This window comes from Ricinus communis, chromosome 5 (assembly GCF_019578655.1).
Source record: "Ricinus communis isolate WT05 ecotype wild-type chromosome 5, ASM1957865v1, whole genome shotgun sequence".
Taxonomy (NCBI): Eukaryota; Viridiplantae; Streptophyta; class Magnoliopsida; order Malpighiales; family Euphorbiaceae; genus Ricinus; species Ricinus communis.
Window position 1 is genome coordinate 18311210 of NC_063260.1, and position 22383 is coordinate 18333592.

General features: G+C 36.8%; 1 protein-coding gene and 1 long non-coding RNA gene across 5 annotated transcripts; both read right to left on the bottom strand.

Annotated features, from left to right (window-relative positions):
• Nucleotides 1-2416: 2416 nt before the first annotated feature.
• On the bottom strand, nt 2417-6042 carry LOC125370047. 4 transcript variants are annotated; one of them, XR_007215719.1, is made up of 3 exons: nt 5483-6025; nt 5334-5397; nt 2417-4827 (listed from the first exon to the last, which is right to left on the bottom strand). It is a non-coding gene; the product is annotated as an uncharacterized LOC125370047 (long non-coding RNA). The 4 variants fall into 4 exon arrangements; XR_007215718.1 differs by having other exon boundaries at nt 2417-3819; nt 3903-5397; nt 5483-6013; XR_007215720.1 differs by having other exon boundaries at nt 2417-5397; nt 5503-6042.
• A 7165-nt stretch (nt 6043-13207) lies between these two features.
• Nucleotides 13208-18591, bottom strand: LOC8269347. The gene is made up of 5 exons (XM_015726692.3): nt 17431-18591; nt 17250-17317; nt 15284-17152; nt 14354-14483; nt 13208-14214 (listed from the first exon to the last, which is right to left on the bottom strand). The coding sequence occupies exons 1-5, from the start codon at nt 17585-17587 to the stop codon at nt 13484-13486; spliced, it is 2955 nt and encodes a 984-aa protein (XP_015582178.2). The 5' UTR covers nt 17588-18591; the 3' UTR covers nt 13208-13483.
• Nucleotides 18592-22383: the final 3792 nt, after the last annotated feature.

A 22383-nucleotide genomic window follows, 5' to 3' on the forward strand; every position in this document is an offset into this window, starting at 1 on the left:
ATAGCTCATGTGTAATTCCTAATAATTTTTCAGAGTTGGCCCCAAAACCTGTCCTATCATGGTTATTGAGACAGGAATGTAAGATTGAGTTTAAAAGCATAATTTGCATATCGTTTGGGAGCTGCATGATAGGAGAGCATAAAGGCATATTATTTTGTTGATTTCTAAGTGAAGTTTATGAATTAGGTATTGAAAAAGATAAGAAAAATGCAAGTGCAAGGTAGATAGCTTGTGGAGGGTTGGGTATAATTAAAGGCCCTTTAGAGTGAGTAGATATCAAGTCTTACAAAGTTGATTTCTTTGATTTGAAAGCTAAATATTGAACTTGGAGAAAAAGAAACTTAAATTTGTTATTTTCAGTTTATTAATTTTCATATTGGTACTTATTTCAAAATATATTCAATTGGTTTTACAAATTTGAAGTACAATTATCAAAAGTAGGTTGTTTATGTTAGATTTTACATGTGATGATTTTACAGTTCACCAACAAGAATATTTCAGCTTTTAGTTGGCCTAATTAATTAATATATATATGTTAATTAAAGATCTTAGCTTTTTCTTAATGAGCACAAACATTGATAGCCTTAATTTTATCGATTACACATTACTTATATTTCACAATTACGTGGCAGCCTGATATAGTTCCATTTTAATATTAAAAAGAGCATTCATCCAATGCCTTTAAGTGAAAGTGTACTTTGTTTTCAAGAAATGCCTCCTCAGAGTGATGTGTTTGAAATGTGCTGAGATTGATATATATGCACATGTAATTTGTTTATGGTTGTTAAAGCGCATTAGACAACAGGGCACTTGATTGTAGGCCGGTGAAAGGAGAAAGGTCGGACCGTGCTAATGTAGAGGAAGGGTTAGCCATCAAGTGTGCCTAGAGTGAGTTTTTGATATGATGATTGATTGGTGATAATTGTTATGAGGATGGTTAAAATCTATGAGACTTTTATTACCATTTAAATTATATGATGTTGATACTTAGTATTGTTGTTTTGTATGAGTGTTAGAATAATTTATGTACTGGTGTTTTCTTGCTTGACAAAGATTAATTGCTTCAAAAATTTGATTCACGACGTTATATATTTGTATAATTATGTGGTTTTCTTCTGCTTATAGTTATCTAAATTGTCTTCTGCTTGTATATCTATTACTGAGTATTTTTATACTCATTCTACTCTTTTCATAAATTTTTATTCAGGAAGCAAGGCTTGATAGTGGGTGGTTGAGCTAATAACTGTAATTAAAGGCGAGAGTAAGGTTGGCCAGTATTTCCCGTCTAAATAGTCACATACATACTCATTGTGACTTGTACATCCTTGTTTCATACTATAGTGTACATCTAAAAAGGCTATAGTTATAAAGTTAGTATTTAAAGGTAAAATTTGTAAATTAACTTATTTAATAATATTTAATAAAGGCATTTCTAATTATAGTCGTTGAATTGAAACATCATATTAAAAATAATATTATTATTTTTTCATAATTATGATTTCAAAACATATATATATATATATATATATATATATATATATATATATGCAAGTGTTTAGTTTTAAATGTCCATCTCGAGACACAGGAGATGAAGTATGACACAGAACTTCTAATAAAAAACCGCCAAGTCTTGGAGCTTTTGAATGATACATATCGAATATATATATATATATATATAAGTGTTTAGTTTTAAATGTCCATCTCGAGATACAAGAGATGAAGTATGACACAAAACTTCTAATAAAAAATTGCCAAGTCTTGGAGCTTTTGAACGATACGTATCATATATATATATAAGTATTTAATTTTAAATGTGCATCTCGAGATACAGGAGATGAAGTATGATACAGAACTTCTAATAAAACACCCCCAAATTTGAATGATACATATCAAAAAGTGCTTTTTTTTATAGTTTCCCATGATACAAGGAACACAATATTCATACTCTCAATAACTCTCCTAGGAACACAATTAAGGGCCTCATCAATATTAACTTCATTAGGTGTAAAAGAAGCAATAAGTTTGCATAATATGCATGAATTGCAGTTATAATGCCATTAATAGAAGAATGCTAAGTACCATCATTACCCTGAATGCCAACAATAAAATTATACTTTCTTCTTTGGGATGCTTGGATGTGAAAAGAAAATATGGAGTTTGTATCGACATGTGCCTAAAGGAAGTCAACAACAATCACAAGGCCACTTCTAATCAATAGCTTGCGTTTCCTATATTAGATCCAATAGTATTCTTAGTCAAAGAAAAAAGCATTATATCCTTTTAATCACAAGCCAACATCTCCTAGTATATTGGACACAACAACTTCTATAGGAAAATGGCTTGATGGTAACATCTAAAGGTTCCTACCAGAAAAGCGTGAGACCTCTACTTGCGCAAGAGCTACTAACAACAAACATAATAGCAAAATGCAATAAAAGTTTAAAATTACTACAGCAATTAGAATGTAATGTTTTTAAACAAAAATAAAAGGTTGGGATCTTGCTCTCGAACAATTTGTTGAAGCCTCTTAATAACCATGGATTCCCAAGCCTATGAACATTCAAACATAAGCAACTCATGGGGACTGGTGGGGCTGTTGAGTAGCCTCCACCGGAACAAGATCTTTTTGAGAAATATTAACTCGCCTGAAATTTATTAACTGGCTCAATAATATCATCTGTCCCATGGTCACCAACTGTGCCTTTATTACGTTTAGCACTAACATGCCCACTAAGCTGCCCAATTAAATTTGATAGTCAAATATTAATAGGGATCAAACCACTTTCATTATTCGGCCCCTTTGCAGCTCTGTCTTGCTTGTTAATATTTGGTTTACGCCTTCTTCAACCACCACTGATTTTTGTCTTGCTTCGATTGACATTCGTAGTCTTAATATCCAAAATATTATCACTACCCAACCCCATCTAAAAGACCATTGCATCTTACAAATTTTCCGCTGAATCAACTTGGTCTACTACATTAATCCATCCATGTGATGAAGCTTTAACATCAAGTATTGGGATAATGTCCAAACTACCATTTTCCTTCTCTTCCCCGTATTGTTGCATGGAAAGTTGAGCTTCATCCAACGACTCATTGCTACATTGTTCATCATTGGAATGAGCTGCATGAGTTTTTATTTCTTACCATTTCTCTATTGTTTTTCTTTAATACTCATAAAGAAAGGGTTGATTTCCTTCATCCATGGTCCAAAATTAAGATCAGATTAACCTTTTGCTCATTATCCATCTTCTCACAATCCTTATAAACATGTCCAACATAAGCACAACTATAACAAAAGTCAGTTATTATGCTCATATGAAATAATAATAGGACATTTAGTTTCAAAATCATTCAGATCCAATTCCTTTCTATTTATCTAGAGTAATCCAGAGCGTGCAGGACCCTTCCGGGTGGTAAAGCACTACCTCAAGAGTTTTAACAAAACTACATACCTAAAGTTCGGACTCAAGACTTTTAGTTAAGCTAGAAAAGGTCATTATCATCTCATCTGTAAGATCTTGGGGCATTTAGTTTTAATATCACTCAAATCCAATATTAGACCTTCTTGCAATAGTTTCGTATTGTCAACAAAAATTCTAGCTCATAGAAATCAACCAAAGCATGCACCAGACTGTCCAACATCGACTTCTTGAACCAATCCAACCTGGGAACTAAGTTGTTTTGCAATTTTCTCAATCATAAATCCTAAAGGCACATTATGAGATTGAATCGAAGAGAAGTGTGGAGGGTTACCTTTAGCTATAAAGATTATGGGAAGCGTGCTGCGCCTCAAAAGAAAAGAGAGTGAATGGTTATCTGTCAAGGAAAGTGAGATTTGGGAGTTACCAAATGAAGGAAGCATGAATATTTTACTTGCTTTGAGGTTAAGTTATAATCACCTAGCACCGTATCTGAAACAATGTCTTGCATTTTGCTCACTATTTTCTAAAGATTACTGCATGGAGAAGGACAAAGGGATAGGATTATGGATGGCAAATGGCTTCATTACTTGCAAAGGAGAAATGGATTTGTACTATAAAGGCCATGAGACTTTTAGTGAATTAGTTTGGAGGTCGTTTTTCCAAGATGTGGAAGAGGATCTTTCAGGAAACACTGCATGTAAAATGCATGATTTTGTCCATGATCTTGCACAATCAATTATGAAAGACGAGTGCAAATTGATTGAACTCAACAAGGTCTCTGAAGTTCCAAAAAAGGCTCGGCATTTTAGCATTGTTAGGAATCCAGAGCAATCTTCTCCTCAGAGCAACAACCTCTTCAAGGATCAATCACTGCGTTCACTCCTTTGGATGGACTATTATTCCTCAAACCACCGGGTGCCTTCCTACTTGTCTGGCCAGAAGCATTTGAGAGTCTTGGATACCAGTGTCCTTTTGGATAAACTGCCGATGTGAATTGATGGATTGAAACATCTGAGATATTTAGATTTCTCTAGGTCAAGTATCGGAAGTCTACCGGCATCAATAACCGCCCTCCAAAACTTGCAGACACTGCATCTTAAAAATTGCAATTATCTCTACAAATTACCAGAAGGTTTGAAGCACATGAAAAATCTCATGCAACCTGACATCACTGGATGTGATTCACTTAGATATATGCCTGCTGAAATGGGACAATTGACACGTCTGAGGAAGCTCAGCATCTTCGTTGTGGGCAACTACATTGGTTGTGGCATAGGAGAGCTGAAAGAATTGAATCTCGGGGGAGAGTTGTGCATTAAGAAGGTTGGTTGCGTCAGAAATTGTGGAGATGCAAAGAATGCTAATTTGATGTAGAAGAAAGAACTTCAGTCACTACAACTATCTTGGTCACCAGGAGGAAAAGACAATAGCAACCTATCAGAAAAGGTCATTGATAGCCTCCAACCCCATTCAAATCTAAAGAAGTTAGGCATATTTAAATATCCAGGTTCAAAATTTCCAAAATGGATGATGGAATTATTTCTACCAAATCTAGTGAAAATCGAGCTGGTCAGTTGTGATAGATGTGAACACCTTCCACCTTTTGGGAAACTGAAGTTTCTTAGGATTCTCACGTTAGGCAAAATGGGTAGTGTGTGAAGTGTATTGGGAATGAGATATACGGGAATGGAGAAACTTCATTCCCATCATTGGAGAGCTTGAGTCTTGAATACGTGGGTGGTTTACAGGAATGGGCAATGGTCGGTGGTAGAGACATTTTTCCAGTCCTTGAGAGCTTAAGTGTCCGCTATTGTCTTCAATTGATGAATTACCGATTATGCCATTTCTCAAAAAATTAGAACTCAATAGAGTTATTGAAATGGTGATCAGATTAGCTCAGAACTTTACCTCTATTACTCGCCTGGCACTCCATTGGGGCGATCCTCAGTTGACTTCTCTTCCGGATAGTGTGCTGCAAAACCATACACTCCATGAGGATATAAAAATTGTGTCCCTGTACGGTCTCAAGTCGTTATCAAATCAACCATATAATCTACCTGCTCTAAAATATTTGCACCTTGAGGAACGTAAAGAACTTGAAAGCATGCGAGAAGGTCTCTGTAGTCTCAATTCATTGGAGAGACTACATATAAGTAGGTGTGGAATCAACTCCTTTCCACCACCAGTCAATGAAATTTGTGGCTTATCTTCTCTTTGTCAGTTATCGTTTTATGATTGTCCAGAATTTTCCTTTCTCTCAGAGGGAGTGGGACATGTGACGGCGCTGGAATGTTTAAATGTGTGCATCAGTGATTAATTTGTTTTTTTCTCATGTTCAATTTAATTTCTTTTACCAAGTCTTTTAGGAGTTTGTTAAGCAGTTAGTGCCTTAGTGGCATTAGTTGGCACAGTTGCTGATTTTCAGCTAGTTAGTTCCTCTTTTCAGTTTTTAAATCAATTTATTTAATTATGAAATTATGCCATCAATAATGATCAATCTTCTTCTCTCAATTTTTTATTCTCGTCTCTTCTGTAAAACAAACCAACAAACTGGTATCAAAGCATTTTTTTTTTCTTAAGGGATCTGTGAGTTAGCCAAGAGAAACCTACTACACAACCTTACCTTTCTTGATTCTATCCAGCAAATGGATTCTAAAACACCTTTTACAGCACTAGCTCCACCAATGTTTAAAGGTGAAAATTATCATCTATGGGCAGCTAGAATGGAAGCTCACCTAGAGGCGAATGATCTCTGGGAAGCTGTGGAAGAGGACTACGAAGTTCCTCCATTATCTGCAAATCCAACAATGGCGCGGATCAAGAACCACAAGGAAAAGAAATCAAGAAAGTTGAAGGCAAAAGCTATTTTGTTTGCTGCTGTCTCACAAGAGATTTTCACAAGAATCATGAACCAAAAGTAAGCATTTGGTGTGTGGAATTTCCTTAAAGCTGAATATGAAAGAGATAAAAAAGTTAAAGGAATGCAAGTGTTGAATCTGATTTGTGAGTTCGAGATGCAGCAAATGAAGGAGTCAGAGACAATTAAGGAGTATACAGATAAGTTTCTTAGCATTGCTAATAAAATAAGGTTGCTTGGTTCTGAAATTTTTGATTCTAGAATTGCTCAAAAAATACTTGTGACTCTTCATGAAAGATTTGATGCTACTATATCCTCCATGGAGAGTAGCAAAGATCTCTCACAAATTACCTTGGCAGAACTAAACAGTACTTTACAGGCTCAAGAACAAAGGAGACTGATGAGAAGTGAAAGTTCTGTGGAAGGAGCATTGCAGGCTAAGCTACAAATCAATCAAAGAGAGAAAGACAAGAAGAAAAGTAATAAGAAGAACTTCAGTTCTCGTGATACAGCTAGCAGCAACAAAGGAGAAAGGAAGAGAGAATTTTCTCCTTGCAGAAACTGCAGCAAAAAGGGTCATCCTCCTTTCAAATGTTGGAAAAGACCTGATGTGAAGTATGGGAAGTGCAACAAACTTGGGCATCATGAAAAGATATGCAAAAGCAATTTCCAATAGAAGGATGATGCTCAAACAGCAAGCGAACAAGAGGAAGAACAACAATTATTTGTAGCATCTTGTTTTAAAAGCAGCAGCTCAAGCTCAAGTGAGTGTTGGCTCGTAGATAGCGGTTGTCCCAATCACATGACTCGTAATGCAGAGTTTTTTAGAGAGTTAGATAGGTCACTAGTATCCAAAGTCAGAATTGGTAATGGTGACTACATTGCTGCCAAAGGAAGGGGAACTGTCGCTATAGAGAGTTGCACAGGTACTAAATTAATTTCTGATGTTATGTATGTACCTGACATTGATAAGAATTTATTAATTGTTGGGCAGCTAGTTGAGAAGGGATTCAAAGTCTTTTTTGAAAGGAAGCACTATACGATCAAGAACGCTCATGACAATGATGTCATAAGAATTAAAATGAAGGGCAAGAGTTTCTCGCTTGATCCAATGGAGGAGGAACAAGCAGTTTATGCTGTTGCTATGACCAACACAGGGACTTGGCATAAAATGCTAGGTTATTTCCATCATGCAGCAATTTTGAATATTCAAAAAAAGGGGTTGGTTCGCGGTTTGCCTCACATTGAGCCTGACCCACCATGTTGCAAAGCGTGTCAATTTGGTAAACAAGCAAGACTTCCTTTCCAACATGGAGACTGGAGAGCCACTGATAAGCTGCAATTAATTCATACAGATGTAGCTGGACCTCACAAAACTCCTTCACTCAATGGGAGTAAATATTACATTATTTTTATTGATGATTACACAAGAATGTGTTGGATCTATTTTCTTAGGTTCAAATCAGAGGTTGCAGGTGTGTTCTTCAAATTCAAGAACTGGATTGAGAATCAAAGTGGTTGTAAAATTCAAGTGTTGCGATCAGATAATGGAAAAGAGTACACCTCCAATGAATTTGATAAATTTTATGAAAAGGCTGGAATAGAGCATCAACTTACAACGCCATACACTCCACAACAAAATGGGGTCAGCGAGTGAAAGAATAGAATAATAATGGAGATGGCCAGATGTATGCTTCATGAGAAGGATCTTCCGAAGGAATATTGAGTTGAGGCAGCAAATACAGTAGTATCTCTGCTAAACCGACTTCCCAAAAAAGCAGTCGATGGAAAGACCCCTTTCGAGACATGGTATGGTTATAAACCACTGATAAAAAATCTGAAAGTATTTGGTTGTTTGTGCTTTACTCATGTTCCATAGATGAAGCGAGGCAAGTTGGACAAAAGAGCTAAGCCTGGCGTATTCATTGGATATAGCTTGACATCTAAAGCTTATAGCATTTTTCAACCTGACACAAGAAAAATTCTATTAAGCAGGGGTGTAACTTTCATGGAGAATGATAAGTGGGACTTCAACAATAAAGAAAATCAGCAGTTTGATGATCAAAATCAAGACCAGTTGATTGATGATTCTCCAATACGTGGCATCAGATCACTTGCTGACATATACTAGAGATGCAACGTTGTTGTTCTTGAACCTTCAGGATACTAGGAAGCCGAGAAGGACCCAAATTGGAGAGCTGCAATAAAGGAGGAGCTGTGCATGATTGAGAAAAATCAAACCTGGGTGCTAGTTGAAAGGCCTCCACATCAGAAAGTAATTGAAGCAAAATGGGTGTTCAGAATAAAGAAAAACGTAGATGGCTCAATCAATAAATATAAAGCAAGGTCAGTTGTGAAAGGGTATGCTCAAGTTTTCGGAGTAGACTTCTTTGATACGTTTGCTCCTGTTGCAAGGTTGGATACCATCAGAATGCTACTAGCTATTGCAGCACAAAAGCAATGGAAAATCCATCAACTAGATGTAAAATCAGCATTCTTAAATGGATTTTTGGAAGAAAAAATTTATATTGAGCAACCTGAAGGATTTGCTGTGAAAGGCCATGAAGAGAATGTGTATTTATTGAAGAAGGCATTGTACGGCTTAAAACAAGCCCCAAGGGCCTCGTACAGCAGAATTGATGAATACCTACTGAACTTAGGCTTTGTGAAGAGTCTTAGTGAGTCCACTTTATATATAAAAGGTAACACTACTGATTTTATTGTGGTCTCATTATATGTTGATGATCTTTTGGTCACTGGTAGCAATATTGAGCTTATTCAACAGTTAAAAAAAGACATGATGCAAGTCTTTGAGATGATTGATCTTGGAGAAATGTCTTACTTTCTCGAAATGGAAATTAAGTAAAGACAAGGTGAAGTTTTTATCTCAACAGAAGTATGCGAAGGAAATCTTAAGGAAGTTCAACATGGAGAAATACAAAAGCGTAACTACTAATATGTGTCAAAAAGAAAAGCTTTGGAGGGGCGATGGAAGCGAAAATGTGGATGAATCACACTATAGAAGTTTGATGGGCTGCTTAATGTTACAGCAACAAGACCACATATATCATTTGCTGTAAGTGTTCTTTCTAGATTCTTGAATTGTGCTAATGAGTCTCATCTTATTGCCGCAAAAAGAGATCTTCGGTATGTCAAGGGAACCTTAAGTTCTGGGGTTAAATTCAGTTCTTCAACAAATTTCCAATTGCACGATTATTCCGATAGTGATTAGAGTGGATCGTTCGATGACAAGAAAAGCACATCTGGTTTTTGTTTCAGTTTTGGATCATGAATATTCAACTGGAGTTCGAAGAAACAAGAGATTGTAGCACAATCTATAGCTGAAGCAGAATTTATAGTTGCTACATCAGCAGTTAATCAAGCTCTTTGGCTGCGGAAAATTCTAATGATATAAACTTGGTACAAAAGACAAGTACTGAGATTATGGTGGACAATCAAGCAGCAATAACTATCTCTAATAATCCAGTTTTTCATGGAAAAACCAAGCATTTCAGCATTAAACTTTTCTTCGTTAGAGATGTTCAAAAGGATGGTGCAGTACAACTGAAGCATTACAAGACTGAAGATCAACTGGCAGACATATTTACAAAGCCTCTTGCAAAGAATAGATTTGAAGATCTAAGAGAAAACTTAGAGTTCCCACCTACTGATGCAAGGAGGAGTGTTTGAATGTGTGCATCAGTGATTAATTTATTTTTTTTTCATGTTCAATTTAATTTCTTTTACCAAGTCTTTAGGAGTTTGTTAAGCAGTTAGTGCCTTAGTGGCATTAGTTGGCACAGTTGTTGATTTTCAGCTAGTTAGTTGCTTTTTCAGTTTTTAAATTAGTGTATTTAATTATGAAATTAATGCCATCAATAACAATCAATCTTCTTCTCTCAATTTTTTATTCTCGTCTCTTCTGTAAAACAAACCAACAGAATGTAAATGGTTGTCCAAAGCTAACTTCATTGCCTGAGAGCATCGAACATCTCACGGCTCTCCAAATCCTCGAAATCGGGCCCTGTGAGGAATTGTCTTCTTTGCCAAATCAGATAGGAAATCTCGCGTCTCTTTCAGGCCTGGCAATTCAGGGTTGCCCCAAGTTGATGTGTTTGCCAGAGAGTATCGGACATCTCACTGCTCTCCGGACACTAGAAATCAGGAACTGTGAGGGACTATCTTCTTTGTCAGATCAGATAGAAAATCTCGTGTCTCTTTTATGCTTCGAAATTCAGCATTGCCCTAAGTTGATGTGTTTGCCAGATGGGATATCTAACCTGAAGATGCTAAGAGAGTTAGAAATTTATCATTGCCCAAATCTTCAAAGGCGATGCGAGAAAGATAGAAGAGAGGATTGGCCAAAGATATCTCACATCCCTGACACTCGCATCCAAGATTGGCAACGTGATCAAGACACCTTTCAGCGGTGGCTGCTATATGCATACCTTCATTAGCCGTCTTGGAATCCATAGGACTATTTGCTCAAATTCAATTCCACAGTGAGTTTGCCAATATGGCTCTACTCTTATCTGCACACCATGATTTTATTTTCTACACCCTGTTGAATGCTCCTTTTAAAAATATTCATACAACTTCCTAAGCCAATCAATACTCATCTTGCAAATATAATTGTATATATATATATTTTTTTATTGAATGTGTAAACCATAATTTAACCCATGAAAATATCTAATCATTGGTGGGTTTGAGCATATGAGCAACTCATAGCTGTATCTTATCTTTCTTTTTTTTCATTTTTTAATCCTTCGGATTTTTCCTATTGTCTCAATTCTGGCATATTAGGCATTGAGGATCTAACAATGAGCAACTAGAAAGAGCTATTCCACTGTCAAAGGGCCGCCTAGGGCTGCAGCCACTGCCATCAATGGTAAAAACGAGGAGCAAAAGGAGTTGTAGAAACATTGACAGGACTGTTTTGGGCTCAGGCAATTCTGCTTTTGAAATCATCAGAGTTTTGTTTATCCTTTCATTAGATTTGGTTTTCCTGAAAGATGCCTTATTATTACTACGGTTATTAGCAAGCGATTGGTTTTAGAGCAGATTATAAGGCTATATATTACGTTTAATCCTGCTTACAAATGATAATGATTACAATCTGCTTCAATTTGGTTCTCTCTTTTGGAAGAGAATAGATTCTCAGAACAGCACTTCGAAAGCAAGTAATTGAGAGCTTCTCACCCTGAAAAGGGAATGTCAATAATGATACTTTCCGAGCTTGACAGTATTCAATATGTTTCTGCAATATTTTCTTTAAGGAAATTTATGCAGTATAAGATAATAAAAACTAGAATTTGCTTTAATAAGAAGAATAAAATTTGCTCAAACATGGGCATTAAGCATATGGTGACAACGGACGCCCACGTATTAAAAACAAATGGTCTATTTTTTATCTTGACAAAACCAATCAAATCGCCTGAATTCACCTCAGATTTGGTTAAACATCAAAAATTGACTTCCAAGCTTAAATGGATTTGGAACTGATAACTTCACAAAATCAAACCCTTTTAAACTTAATTGATTTCTGGAATAAATAATTAAGGTGAAATGATTAGAAATGCTAGTTTATAACTTGTATTAAAGCATCAGAAATTTGTGGGTTTGGATACCATCCTCCCGAGCTTGCTAATAATAATAATAAGTCGCATCAATGGATTAAGTGGTTTAGCCCTTGGTTTGTGGCACTCCCTATCAATGTATCCCTCAGACAAACAAGCTACTACAATGACGGCTACTACTCCTAGTACTACTCATAGACTGACTGATCTTTGGGAAGGCAAACTCCACTGATCGCAGGGAGGGACGGCACGACAGATAGCTTAATGACCTAGGGCTGAGGAAGCGAACGTAACTTCAGGGCAGTTCAGAAATTCATCTCCATTACCAAATTCACATCCTAAACTGCCTATGAATTGAAAGTTTTTTTCTGATGGAACTTGCCAAACCATACATTCATTGAGCACCTAAAGACTGAAGAGCTAGGCAGTCTCAAGTCCTTCTCAAATCAGAGCTACATAACTTGTCTGCTCCAAAATTTTTGGAAATTGGTAACTGTGGTGAACTTGAAAGCTCGCCTGAAGTTCTATGAGCCTTGGATCTTCGGAGAAACTAGTTTGAGATAATTTGGAATTAAGTTTTTTGTATTCTCAATCAATGAATTGTGCGACTCATCTTCTTTTTTCGCCTTTAAGTGTTCATTCCTGTAGAGAATTTGCCTTCCTGTCAAAAGGTTCATTGCCTGACATCTCACCGCTCTGCAGACAAGCTGGATATGGGACTAAAGGATTGTCATCTCTGCCAATCAGATTGCAGACTGAAGGATGACCATTTGTAGAGAGGCAAAGAAGAGATTGTAGAAATTTGGCAAAAGAGAGCTCACATCCCTTTCATTCGAATCAACCTTCTGCCAGCACAGTCCACTGCATTGCCGAAGAGTTGAGCTAAGGATGATATTATGATCAAGAGGTTACGACAGAGATGCATCACAAGGAGTTCTGACTTGTGTAGCAGAGTATCAAGTTAGTTATGGTCAGTTAGTTAGCTGCATTAGTGTAATTGGCGCCAAAAACATTAGTTAGAGGGGCATAGTTAGTTAAGGTGTGAATCTTTGTATAGATAACACATTTGCAGGATGTACATGATCATCGTGAATAAATAAAAGATTATATTATAATTCCAGTCCCTCTCCGAACAAATGCAAGTACCTCTTCTTTTCTCATCTCTTTTTTCCTCTGTTCTCATCTCTTTCTCCCTCTTTCCTTCCATTTCTCTCCTTCCTGACGCAAGTGATGACTTGGGCCACATCAGATGAGTGCATTAAGGTTTAGACTTCAGACTTCATCAAGTGTACAAAGTCAAAAAGTTTATTGGAAGGAGGCGTTCTAGTGCTAAGTTAAGATGTACGTCAAAAATGTTGTGAATTGAAGAGCTTTCTGCCCTTTCAACCTTTTTATACGCTTGTGCTAACAACACCACCATATGGAGCTGTTTCTCCATAGCCAAACAAGTTATATTTCCAGGAAAAGCAGGTAAAGCCTACAGAATTGCATTTACAATGTGGATACTCTATCGCACGTCATTTTGGATAGCGTGCCTCTTACAACAGGAGACACCAGACACGGGGTTAAGCAATGGCATGCTATGTTACTAACAGAAGGAAACTTACAAAGGTATAGGCACTTCACAAGGAGTTTATCCTGCAATTCCAAAAGTCTATCACAATTTCGTCAACTAAAACTTGAAGTATATCCCAATCGATGTCAGCACCTGTTTCAAACGTTTCGATTTCAAAATCTGTCCATTTTCCCAAGGCATGACTCATTTCCCATTCTATGATCTCATCTGGAATCATCCCAGCCATATCCGTCCACCTTCTGATCTCCTTCCCAACCTCTTCAATCAGTATTTCTGCCTTCATGCATGAGGGTACTCTTCTCCATGCTTTATATCCAGAATTGCAATATCGGCTATATTTTGAATCTAAGCACTCTATCACTGAATCAAAAAGAAACCTTCTAACTTCACTACCTTCTTTGCTCTCCTCAAAGCCCGAAAGGCAATTGAAATTTGTCCACATGGTGCCAGCAAGAGTTTCAAGCTCATTGAGAAGAAATGGACCTATAAAAGAACTCTTCATTCTATCTGAATTTTGCGGAGCTGCACTTCCAAATAATAGTTCAGCATTCAAGATAACCTCCCTTACATAGGTGAGCCTAGCACCTGTTAGTCCACCATCGGCAAGATTGATGCTTTGTAGTATCACAGATAAATGGTTGAGAAGATCAGTCACCATGATGCTACCCATCCGCCCTTCATTCCCAGAGGTTGCAGAATCCTGAAGCTCAGCATCAGTTTCTATTGGTTGTAGCTGATCACAAGAGTAATCCACAGAATCATAAAACAGCCTACGTCCTGGAATCACAAGAAAATGTTCAATTGATTGTCAGCATAATACTGAAAAGGAAATTACAGTAGTATGTGCCAACAAAAGTTTTTCTGCAGAAAACTGTTCAGTGTGTCCATTCAAAAGCATTAAAGAGATAAGTCTTACCTGAATTATCATCCACACTGCTAGAGAAACAGCTTTCATTTGAGAATGAAGCTTCGAGAACAGATCCAGGACTCAGGTGGTCACTGTCATGTGAGAATCCAACTGAAGTCCCTCCTCTCCCTTGTCGAGTCTGAAATATAACAGAAGCTAATTTATCAGGTTTAAATGTTAGCCTAGGCACACCATACCAGCCCAAAACAATGATAAAAGCAAAAACGATCATCAGAAAAGGATAAATTTCACCACATGTTTATCAAAATAATTGTAGTAAATTTGCTGACAATAGGTAAGCAATCACCAAATAAATAATTCCATATAAGATTACCTTAGCCTAGGCGGAAGGTGCTCGACGGTCAACTAGGCAATGAATTGGCCCATTTGGTATATAAACATTTAATTCAAATTTCTACTTACAGAAGTGCTACATCTTAACTTTGACAATAAATGTTACTGGCGCAATCTGCATATTTCCTATTACAGATAAATCTCAAACATCTGATCTGTGAATTCCTGAGATCTATATTTAACTAAATTGGCAGCTGTATATAATTACAAAACGAAGATAGCAATCAACAAGACACTAGAAATTAGTCAAACAAGAAGTGACAAAAGATATTAAATATGATTGCTGCACCCTTCCACAGTCAATATCTACTAACATTTCCCAATTTTAAATGTGCTCTCATAACTATAATTCATCTTAGTCAACCAAATTTCATTATTGATTTTAGCCACTTGATGGAAGCAATTCTGCATTCTAAAAAAGAGACATGTGAGCTAAAACAGTCAAAGTAGCCAAATGATTTATATCTTAGAATGTTTAACAAGCCTCAAAACCAGAAGAAGTATACCAAAGTGCAAATGTAGTTTTGATAACAAATACAAATATAAACAGAAAAGGCAGCACCAAGTTGATGAAAGTAAACCAACCTGGAAAGCTGATTCTGCATTGGACATATGACCAACTGGAGAAAGCGGCTGCTGTTCAACTAACGCTGATATCAGTTCTTGTAGAATCATAGCAGTTGATCTCTTGGGTGCAGAACCGCCAATTGCCAATTCATCCTCCTCTTGAGAGGTCAGTTCCTTTAGTTTTTGTTCTAAAAGTGCCCCTAAAGTATCTCCATCCAATGGTATTTTCCTTTGTGAAAATGTTTTGACATCATTTCTTTCTGATAGTAGCTTTTTTTCATGAGAAGCATTATTGATGTGATCCATCGACTCTTTCAGCTTGGAGGACATAGGACTTTTATGCTTCAATGGGGAATTAAATGTGAAAGATATGACATCATTGTTCTTATTTCCATTAGCTTTGTTACCTTGACTAGCTGATCTGGTTTTGATACTAGCATGGTTCAAAGATATGACATTATTGTTCTTATTTCCATCAGGCTCCAATTCTTTTCTTATCATCAAGTCGCATTTAATGTTTCTGTGTCTCATAGATGTTGAACTAACAAGTCCATTACTTTCAAGCTGTGCATTGCTACTTGCAGTCCTCCTCTTCCGTACTGGAGGCCTCAACTGTGGCAAGGAATCATCTCGCCTGCTGCAAACTTTTCTCTCTGTGTCAACCATGTAATTATCTGCCTTGGTAGACACTCGAGGCCTGGTGCGGCCACCTAAGCTTCGGTTCATAGCAACAAAATCTTTAGCAACAATAGCATTGGCAGCTGAAGAAGCTCTCCTACTTTGCAGATCATTTAACTTGGCTCTTGGTGGAATTCTATTCCTGCATACTGACATCTCATTACGGGTTTCAGTCCTCTGCCGGGAAGCAATAGAATGGGTCTCATCCTTCGGAGACCTGCAATGCTGACTTCTAAATTGCCGGGGCACTTGGCCCTCTGTATACGCAGGCTTCCTATCCAATATGGGTTCCCCACATGCTCGTGAATTATCTAGTCTTTCAGCTGCAGTGGATAGTTTAACCTGATTTTGCTGATAAGTTTCATTCCTTTCTTGTTCAGGAGAGGATATGAGTGGCCTTGGCTTAATCCTTACCAATTCCTGCAAGTACGTGGTTGCTGCATTTGCAGCTGAGGATGAACAAACAAATCGCTGTTCCTCTACCGTTGGTCTAGAATCCACTACATCAAGCAAATTACCACAATTTTTGCAAGAGGCCTGCCCCATCAAAGATTTACCCGCTGCCACATCATATTTCACTTCATTCTGTTGTTGCTTTAATAATAGATCTGGTGACATGACTCCCAGTCCCATTGCTTCCATCAAAATCTCATTCTTGGGAGCACAATGGATAGAACCTGAATAAGTAAGAGCACATTTTGCTCTGTTGGTAGCTTGCAATCCTGGTTCCAAAATCCGAGTGGCAGCATCAATGAGCCTGGATGCCCTAGACACATTCCTGGAAGAGGAAATCCTAGGACTCTTCACCGGCGAAGCAAGCTTGGGGTGCTGATGCTTTCTTGACCTTGACAATACGTTCCTAATATGCAAAGCCTCAGCTCCAAACCTCGTAACAGCCCGTCTCTCGAACTGCCCCGTTTTTTGAAGCTTTTGAGGCCTAGATTCAACCTTACTACTTCCCTTATCCAACTTCAAAACTTCCACATCAGACCCACATTGAGCATCAACAAAATTCTCTTTTTTAACCTCACAAGTAGCAGAATTTGAAGCTTTCTTGTGCTTATCTCGGTGCACTGCTGGCATGGATTCAAGACCCATCAGCCTAGCAACTAAACCTGCAGCTCTCATTTCATGCTTTTGCTCTGTAACGTCACAACGGTTCCCATTTTTCTTTACATTTGGAAAACCCCCACTGTTCTCATCAGCAATCTGCAAAAAAATGAAAAAGCACCCACAAATTCATTCAATAGAGTACAACTTTTGCAGTTTCAAGATGCAAAATAAATCAAGAAAATAATGCACATACCAAACGAGGTTTAGTTTTAGGCATCTTGTCATCTCCTCCGTATTTCTTTGTGGTTTGCTTTCCACGAGCTAAATTGGAAAAAAAAACACACAAAGAATTTACTCAATATATGATATGGAATCTTGGTTAAATGAGTATTTCTTGTTTTGTGTTTGGAGTCTAGAGAGAGAAAGAGAGTAACCTGGAGGAAGCAATTTTCTTGAGAATAGCTTTTTCTTGGCTAATCTTCGATTCCAATCAAAGAGCTGAAAGAAAATGCCTACACAACCTCCAGGTCTGTGAGGCCGTTTCTCAGCTATGGCCAAACAGGATCCCGTTTTACCTGCTGCTTCATTCATCTCCGCAAAAAGGAAAAGGAAATATCAATTCAAGAACAAGATGATGATGAAGAAGAAGAAGAAGAAGAAGAAAATCCAGAAGCTAAAAATGCTGAAAGTTACGCTCTTCCAACTAAAAACAGTCAAATCTCAGGTCTTGAATTCGATCCATTAAAGAAATGACAAGAAAATGCATGTGAAAATCCCAGGTTTTAGTTTCCCTTAAAACAAGCTAAAGAAAACACAATGTAGCAGAGAAAGAAATCTAAAAGAAAACAAGAAATGAACAGCAGAAAACAGTGAAGCCGTACAGTTATGCAAATGGGGAAGGAAGAAAGTGACAGAAGAGAAGAACAAAACGACGATCAAGAAAAGAAATGTAGCAAAGAAAAGGAAAGAAAAGGGTTGTAGAAGAAAGGCTGTTTTCCTTTTCCTTTTATCTTTGCTGTGGTTTTTGGGTTAGCTAGCTAGAGTTTGTATTTAGTACATTGTCTTGACTCAAAAGACCAGGTGATTCTCTCTCTGATTAAAAGAAATAAAAGCAAATGATGGATGGTGATAAATGATCAAATCAAGAACCCCAAACCCCAAAAGAAATAAAAGCAAATGATGATAAGAAATAGAAAGAATCAATCAAGTGATTGGATGGTAATTGTGCAAAAGCCAAGAAAATGAAGCTCGAGGAGGAGGAGGAGAAGGAGAATGACGAAGAACTGCCATTTGACAGTAATCAAGCAACCCAAAAGAAAAATTATAATACCAAGAAACAAAGAAAGACACAACAAGAAAAAGTTCCCTCTGATACTGCTACTGCTACTGCAACTCCTTCAGTAGTGAAAGGGGCTGCTCGTCGTCTTGACAGTAAGAGAGAGAAGAGAGAGAGAGAGGAAGAGTGCGTCTGTGATTTAATAATTTCTTTCTTTTGTGTGTGTGGGTGTTCACGAGAGAGAAAGCCACAGGCAGAAAGCAACCCACGCGCATTGATGCTGTGAAGAAGTGAGAAAGAATAGAGTGGTCAAAGAGAGAGAGAGTGACTGTGAGTGAGTGATAATAAGACAACGAGTTCTTATGTTCTGTTTTGGGGTCAGTCTACGGTACTCTACCGTATAGAAACTACTGCAGGTTTTAGACCGTTAGATTAGACAGGAAATGATCTGAACTATTATGTCATAAGATGTAGGGTAATTGTTTAGTTGTTTCTTTTAACCGGTTACCTGATGCAATGGTAATGCATTATGTATTGTTGAATACGCGATTTCACCCTTGTGCTTTTCACCTTTGACCTCTGGCATCCATGTATTCTTATTTTAACCAATAGCACATATCAACTTTTATTTATAACTGATTTCAATCATGAAATCTAATCTTATTGTTCGATCTTATTTATTTAGTGCCAACATGAAAAATAGTATGTTAATAAACATTGAGAAGCACATGAAATTATATGAACACCTAATTTTCTCTCTTTTTTTCATATCATTCTTCCTACCACCATAATTTTTAAGTTTTTCATCCATTGTCACTACCAAACCCATAAAACTCAACACTACTACTACCTATCACTCACCGTCTAACACCACTAATACCCAATCAACCACTTGAATAAAAGAAAGGAGGCAAAAGAAAATGAAAATGAGAAAGCCTATCTTCTCATATGAGAGGAAGGAGCTTTGACTGCTACTACTTGTAGCGATGAGAGGTGGAGCTGCAGACGCATAAAGAATAATATCTTTAAATTGGGGCATGAATTTGGGGCATGAATTTGGGGCTTTGATTACTTTTGAGAGAAAAGAAGAGCTTAATGTGTTATGACTATTGTATGAGGAGATTCTCATACTACTTCCCAAAAATTGGAGAGGATAAAAGATAGAAAAAGAGAATATGATTGGTGGTTGTGAGAGGAAGGAGCACTCATTAATTTATGTATTTATCAATGTGTGCCAACTGAAAAAATTGGATGATTTTAGTCATTAGAATTAAAAATATTTTGTTAGACTATGCTTTTTGTTATTATCGTGGAAGAAGACGATGAAGAAGGTGGCAGTAGTGGTTAGATGAGAGTTGACGGTGATGGTTAGTTAGGTTTAAAATTTATTTAGATTTATTATTTATTTTAATTAATTTAATTTAATTTTTAATTTTTTTAGAAAAACCAAAGAAAAGAAATATATGTCATAATACGATTAGTTTATATTTTAAGTGGTTCCAATATTATTAATACGTCATACCATTTGATAAGTATGTGCTTTTTTGAATATATTCAGAGATGAGATCGGATAATAATAAAATTTGATATGTTATATTGGTAAAGTTAAATATTAAACCTTGAATGTTTGCTAAATTTAAGTTAGCATTTTACCTTGTTTGGATTGGAAGAAAATAAGAGAGAAAAGAAGATAATTCTTTTATGTTTAAAAAAGTGAAAAAAAAAAAGTGATTGAAAAAAGAGAAAAGAAAAATAATAATATAATACCCGGAATTTTTCTCTTAATAATGATTATATTAATAATAATCAATAAATAAATTTTTATTTAAATTAATTTTACTTTATTTTTATTTAGTTTAATTTGAAATGATTTAATAGAAATTTTAATATTAGACAATTAAATGAGTTATTTTTCTATACCCAATTTGTTGGATCTTTAAGAAATTAATATGAGTTATTTTGGTTATTCAAATTTTTTCCAAATATATATATAGCATATATATAAATAAAATTATATATTGAAAAATCATGCAAGAATTTATAAATGATGTTTTTATAAAAGAAATTTCTTGGGGAAATTGGTATTTTAATTAGCTAGTAGTATTTAATTTTAAGTTGGAAAATATTTAGTAAATTGATTAATTAAATTAATGATGTGTTAGGACTAAATTAAAAATTTATTTTGGGATGAGGATTAAAAGTAAAATTTTATTAATATGTCGGTCAAGGGTATATATGTAATTATGTATTTTCAATAATTCTAATTTGGCCTAAATTAATTAGTTAGGGGCTTAATTGAAAGGCTAAAGAAAAGTTTAGGGGTTAATTGAAATTTCTGCAAGATGAAGTTGTAAGTAATTAAAATAGTTGAGGGACCAAATTGTAATAAAAAAAAGTTTAAGGGTCAAATGTTGATATTGAAAGGAAAGGAATCGGGGAAGAAGAGAAAGGAAGGAAGGAGATGTCGGGGAGAGAGAAAGTGGCGGGGGAAAGAGGAGATCGATCTTTGCGGGCGGTGTCCTTGAGACAACCGGCGGGGCTGGCGGCACAGCAGCATCGAGGCAAGACTTTCGGCCGTTCGGCCGATCTCGGTAGCGATCGACTCCCCTCGAAGAGAGCTTCCTTTTGGTGGCAGCGGCGTCGGTTTTGGTGGCCGGAGGAGAGAGTTCCGGCGAAGTAGTGGCAGCCGCGTTTTTCAGCTTTTCCGGCGAGCTCCGGCAGAGGATGGACAATCGGAGGACGTATCCTGATTCTCCTCAGCTCAAGCTTTGCAATGGCACCGGTTTCGTGGCGATCAGACTTCGTTTGCTAATCGACGGCCAAGATCGTCCGCAAATCTCTCCTGATGATCGGGGGTCAGATCAGAAAATTGGAAACAGGGATCGTCATCAGCGTGTCGTTTTGAGTCCGATGGTGTGTTCGGATCGTCGATCGGACTCCAGCGGCTGGAGGCGAGTTGACCGAGCAATCAAGCGTTTCGGTAATTTTCTCTGGCCCGTTAGTTTTAGAATTCTTGGTTTAATTGTGTGTCTATTGAATTGTGTTATGTATTAGATGATATTTGTGAGTTAAAAATAATAGTTTGTCGGACTGCCTGCTGTAGTTGTGATTTTTGTGTTGTGTGGTGTAGTCAGGAAATTAGTGAAGTCTAGGGACCCGACTCCCGTTGTTTGAATTGTTGGGTATTTGAAGTGTTTTTCTGGCAGGTCTTGGACCCATTTTTACGAGGGGGGGTAAATGTCCGTGTTGTAGTGGAGGTTCTGCCGGATTTTCGGTAGAATTCTCCCGAATCGGGATTCTTAGACAGTCGGTCCTAGGAGTCTAGACCTAGGATTAATGATCGATTATTTCAGCGTTTTGATAAATTATTTTCTGTAATTAGATTATCTGCCTGTTCGGCTCGCTCCAACCGAGGCACCGAAGCAGAGCTAGGAGGTCACCAAATCTGTGAGTTAAAGTCACTTAATCGTTGCACTATTGCTAAGTCTGAATTTAATATGCTATTTTAGAAATTTATGCTTAATATGATTATTAGTATCGCAATATAAATAATTTCACTTGATTATTAATTATTGAAAATAATATAAATATTATTATTAGTAACGTTATAATAATACAGATATTATTATTTTTCGACACAAATTGCATGTTGCTTTACCCTAAATTTTTAATCTTTATTTCAATATGTGTTGAATGATTTCATTAAACAATGATATTTATTAAATGTGATGATTGCGTTTTGGGAAATATGGCTTTCGTAGAACATGCCACCTGGTGGGTTACATCAGGACCGCGTGCGCACCAGTAATGATCATGGACATAAGATTATTATGGATTTATTTGTCCTGATCGAGCAACGCTCTCTAGTTGCCGGCTTATTTGGAATTCAAGTGTTCAGGCTGGAGGTAAGGACTCTGATCGAGCTTGCTCTCTGGGCGCCAGACCTGTTGGACTAAAAGAGCCGAAAGGCTACTAGAATTTGGGGTTAGGGTTCTACTGAGTCACTCGTCCCGTAAAAGTAAAAATATATTTTTATTTATTTTTCTATTATGGTATGATAATATTATGATTTGTGTTTATGTTCAGGGTTTGATATATTGATTCGAATAAC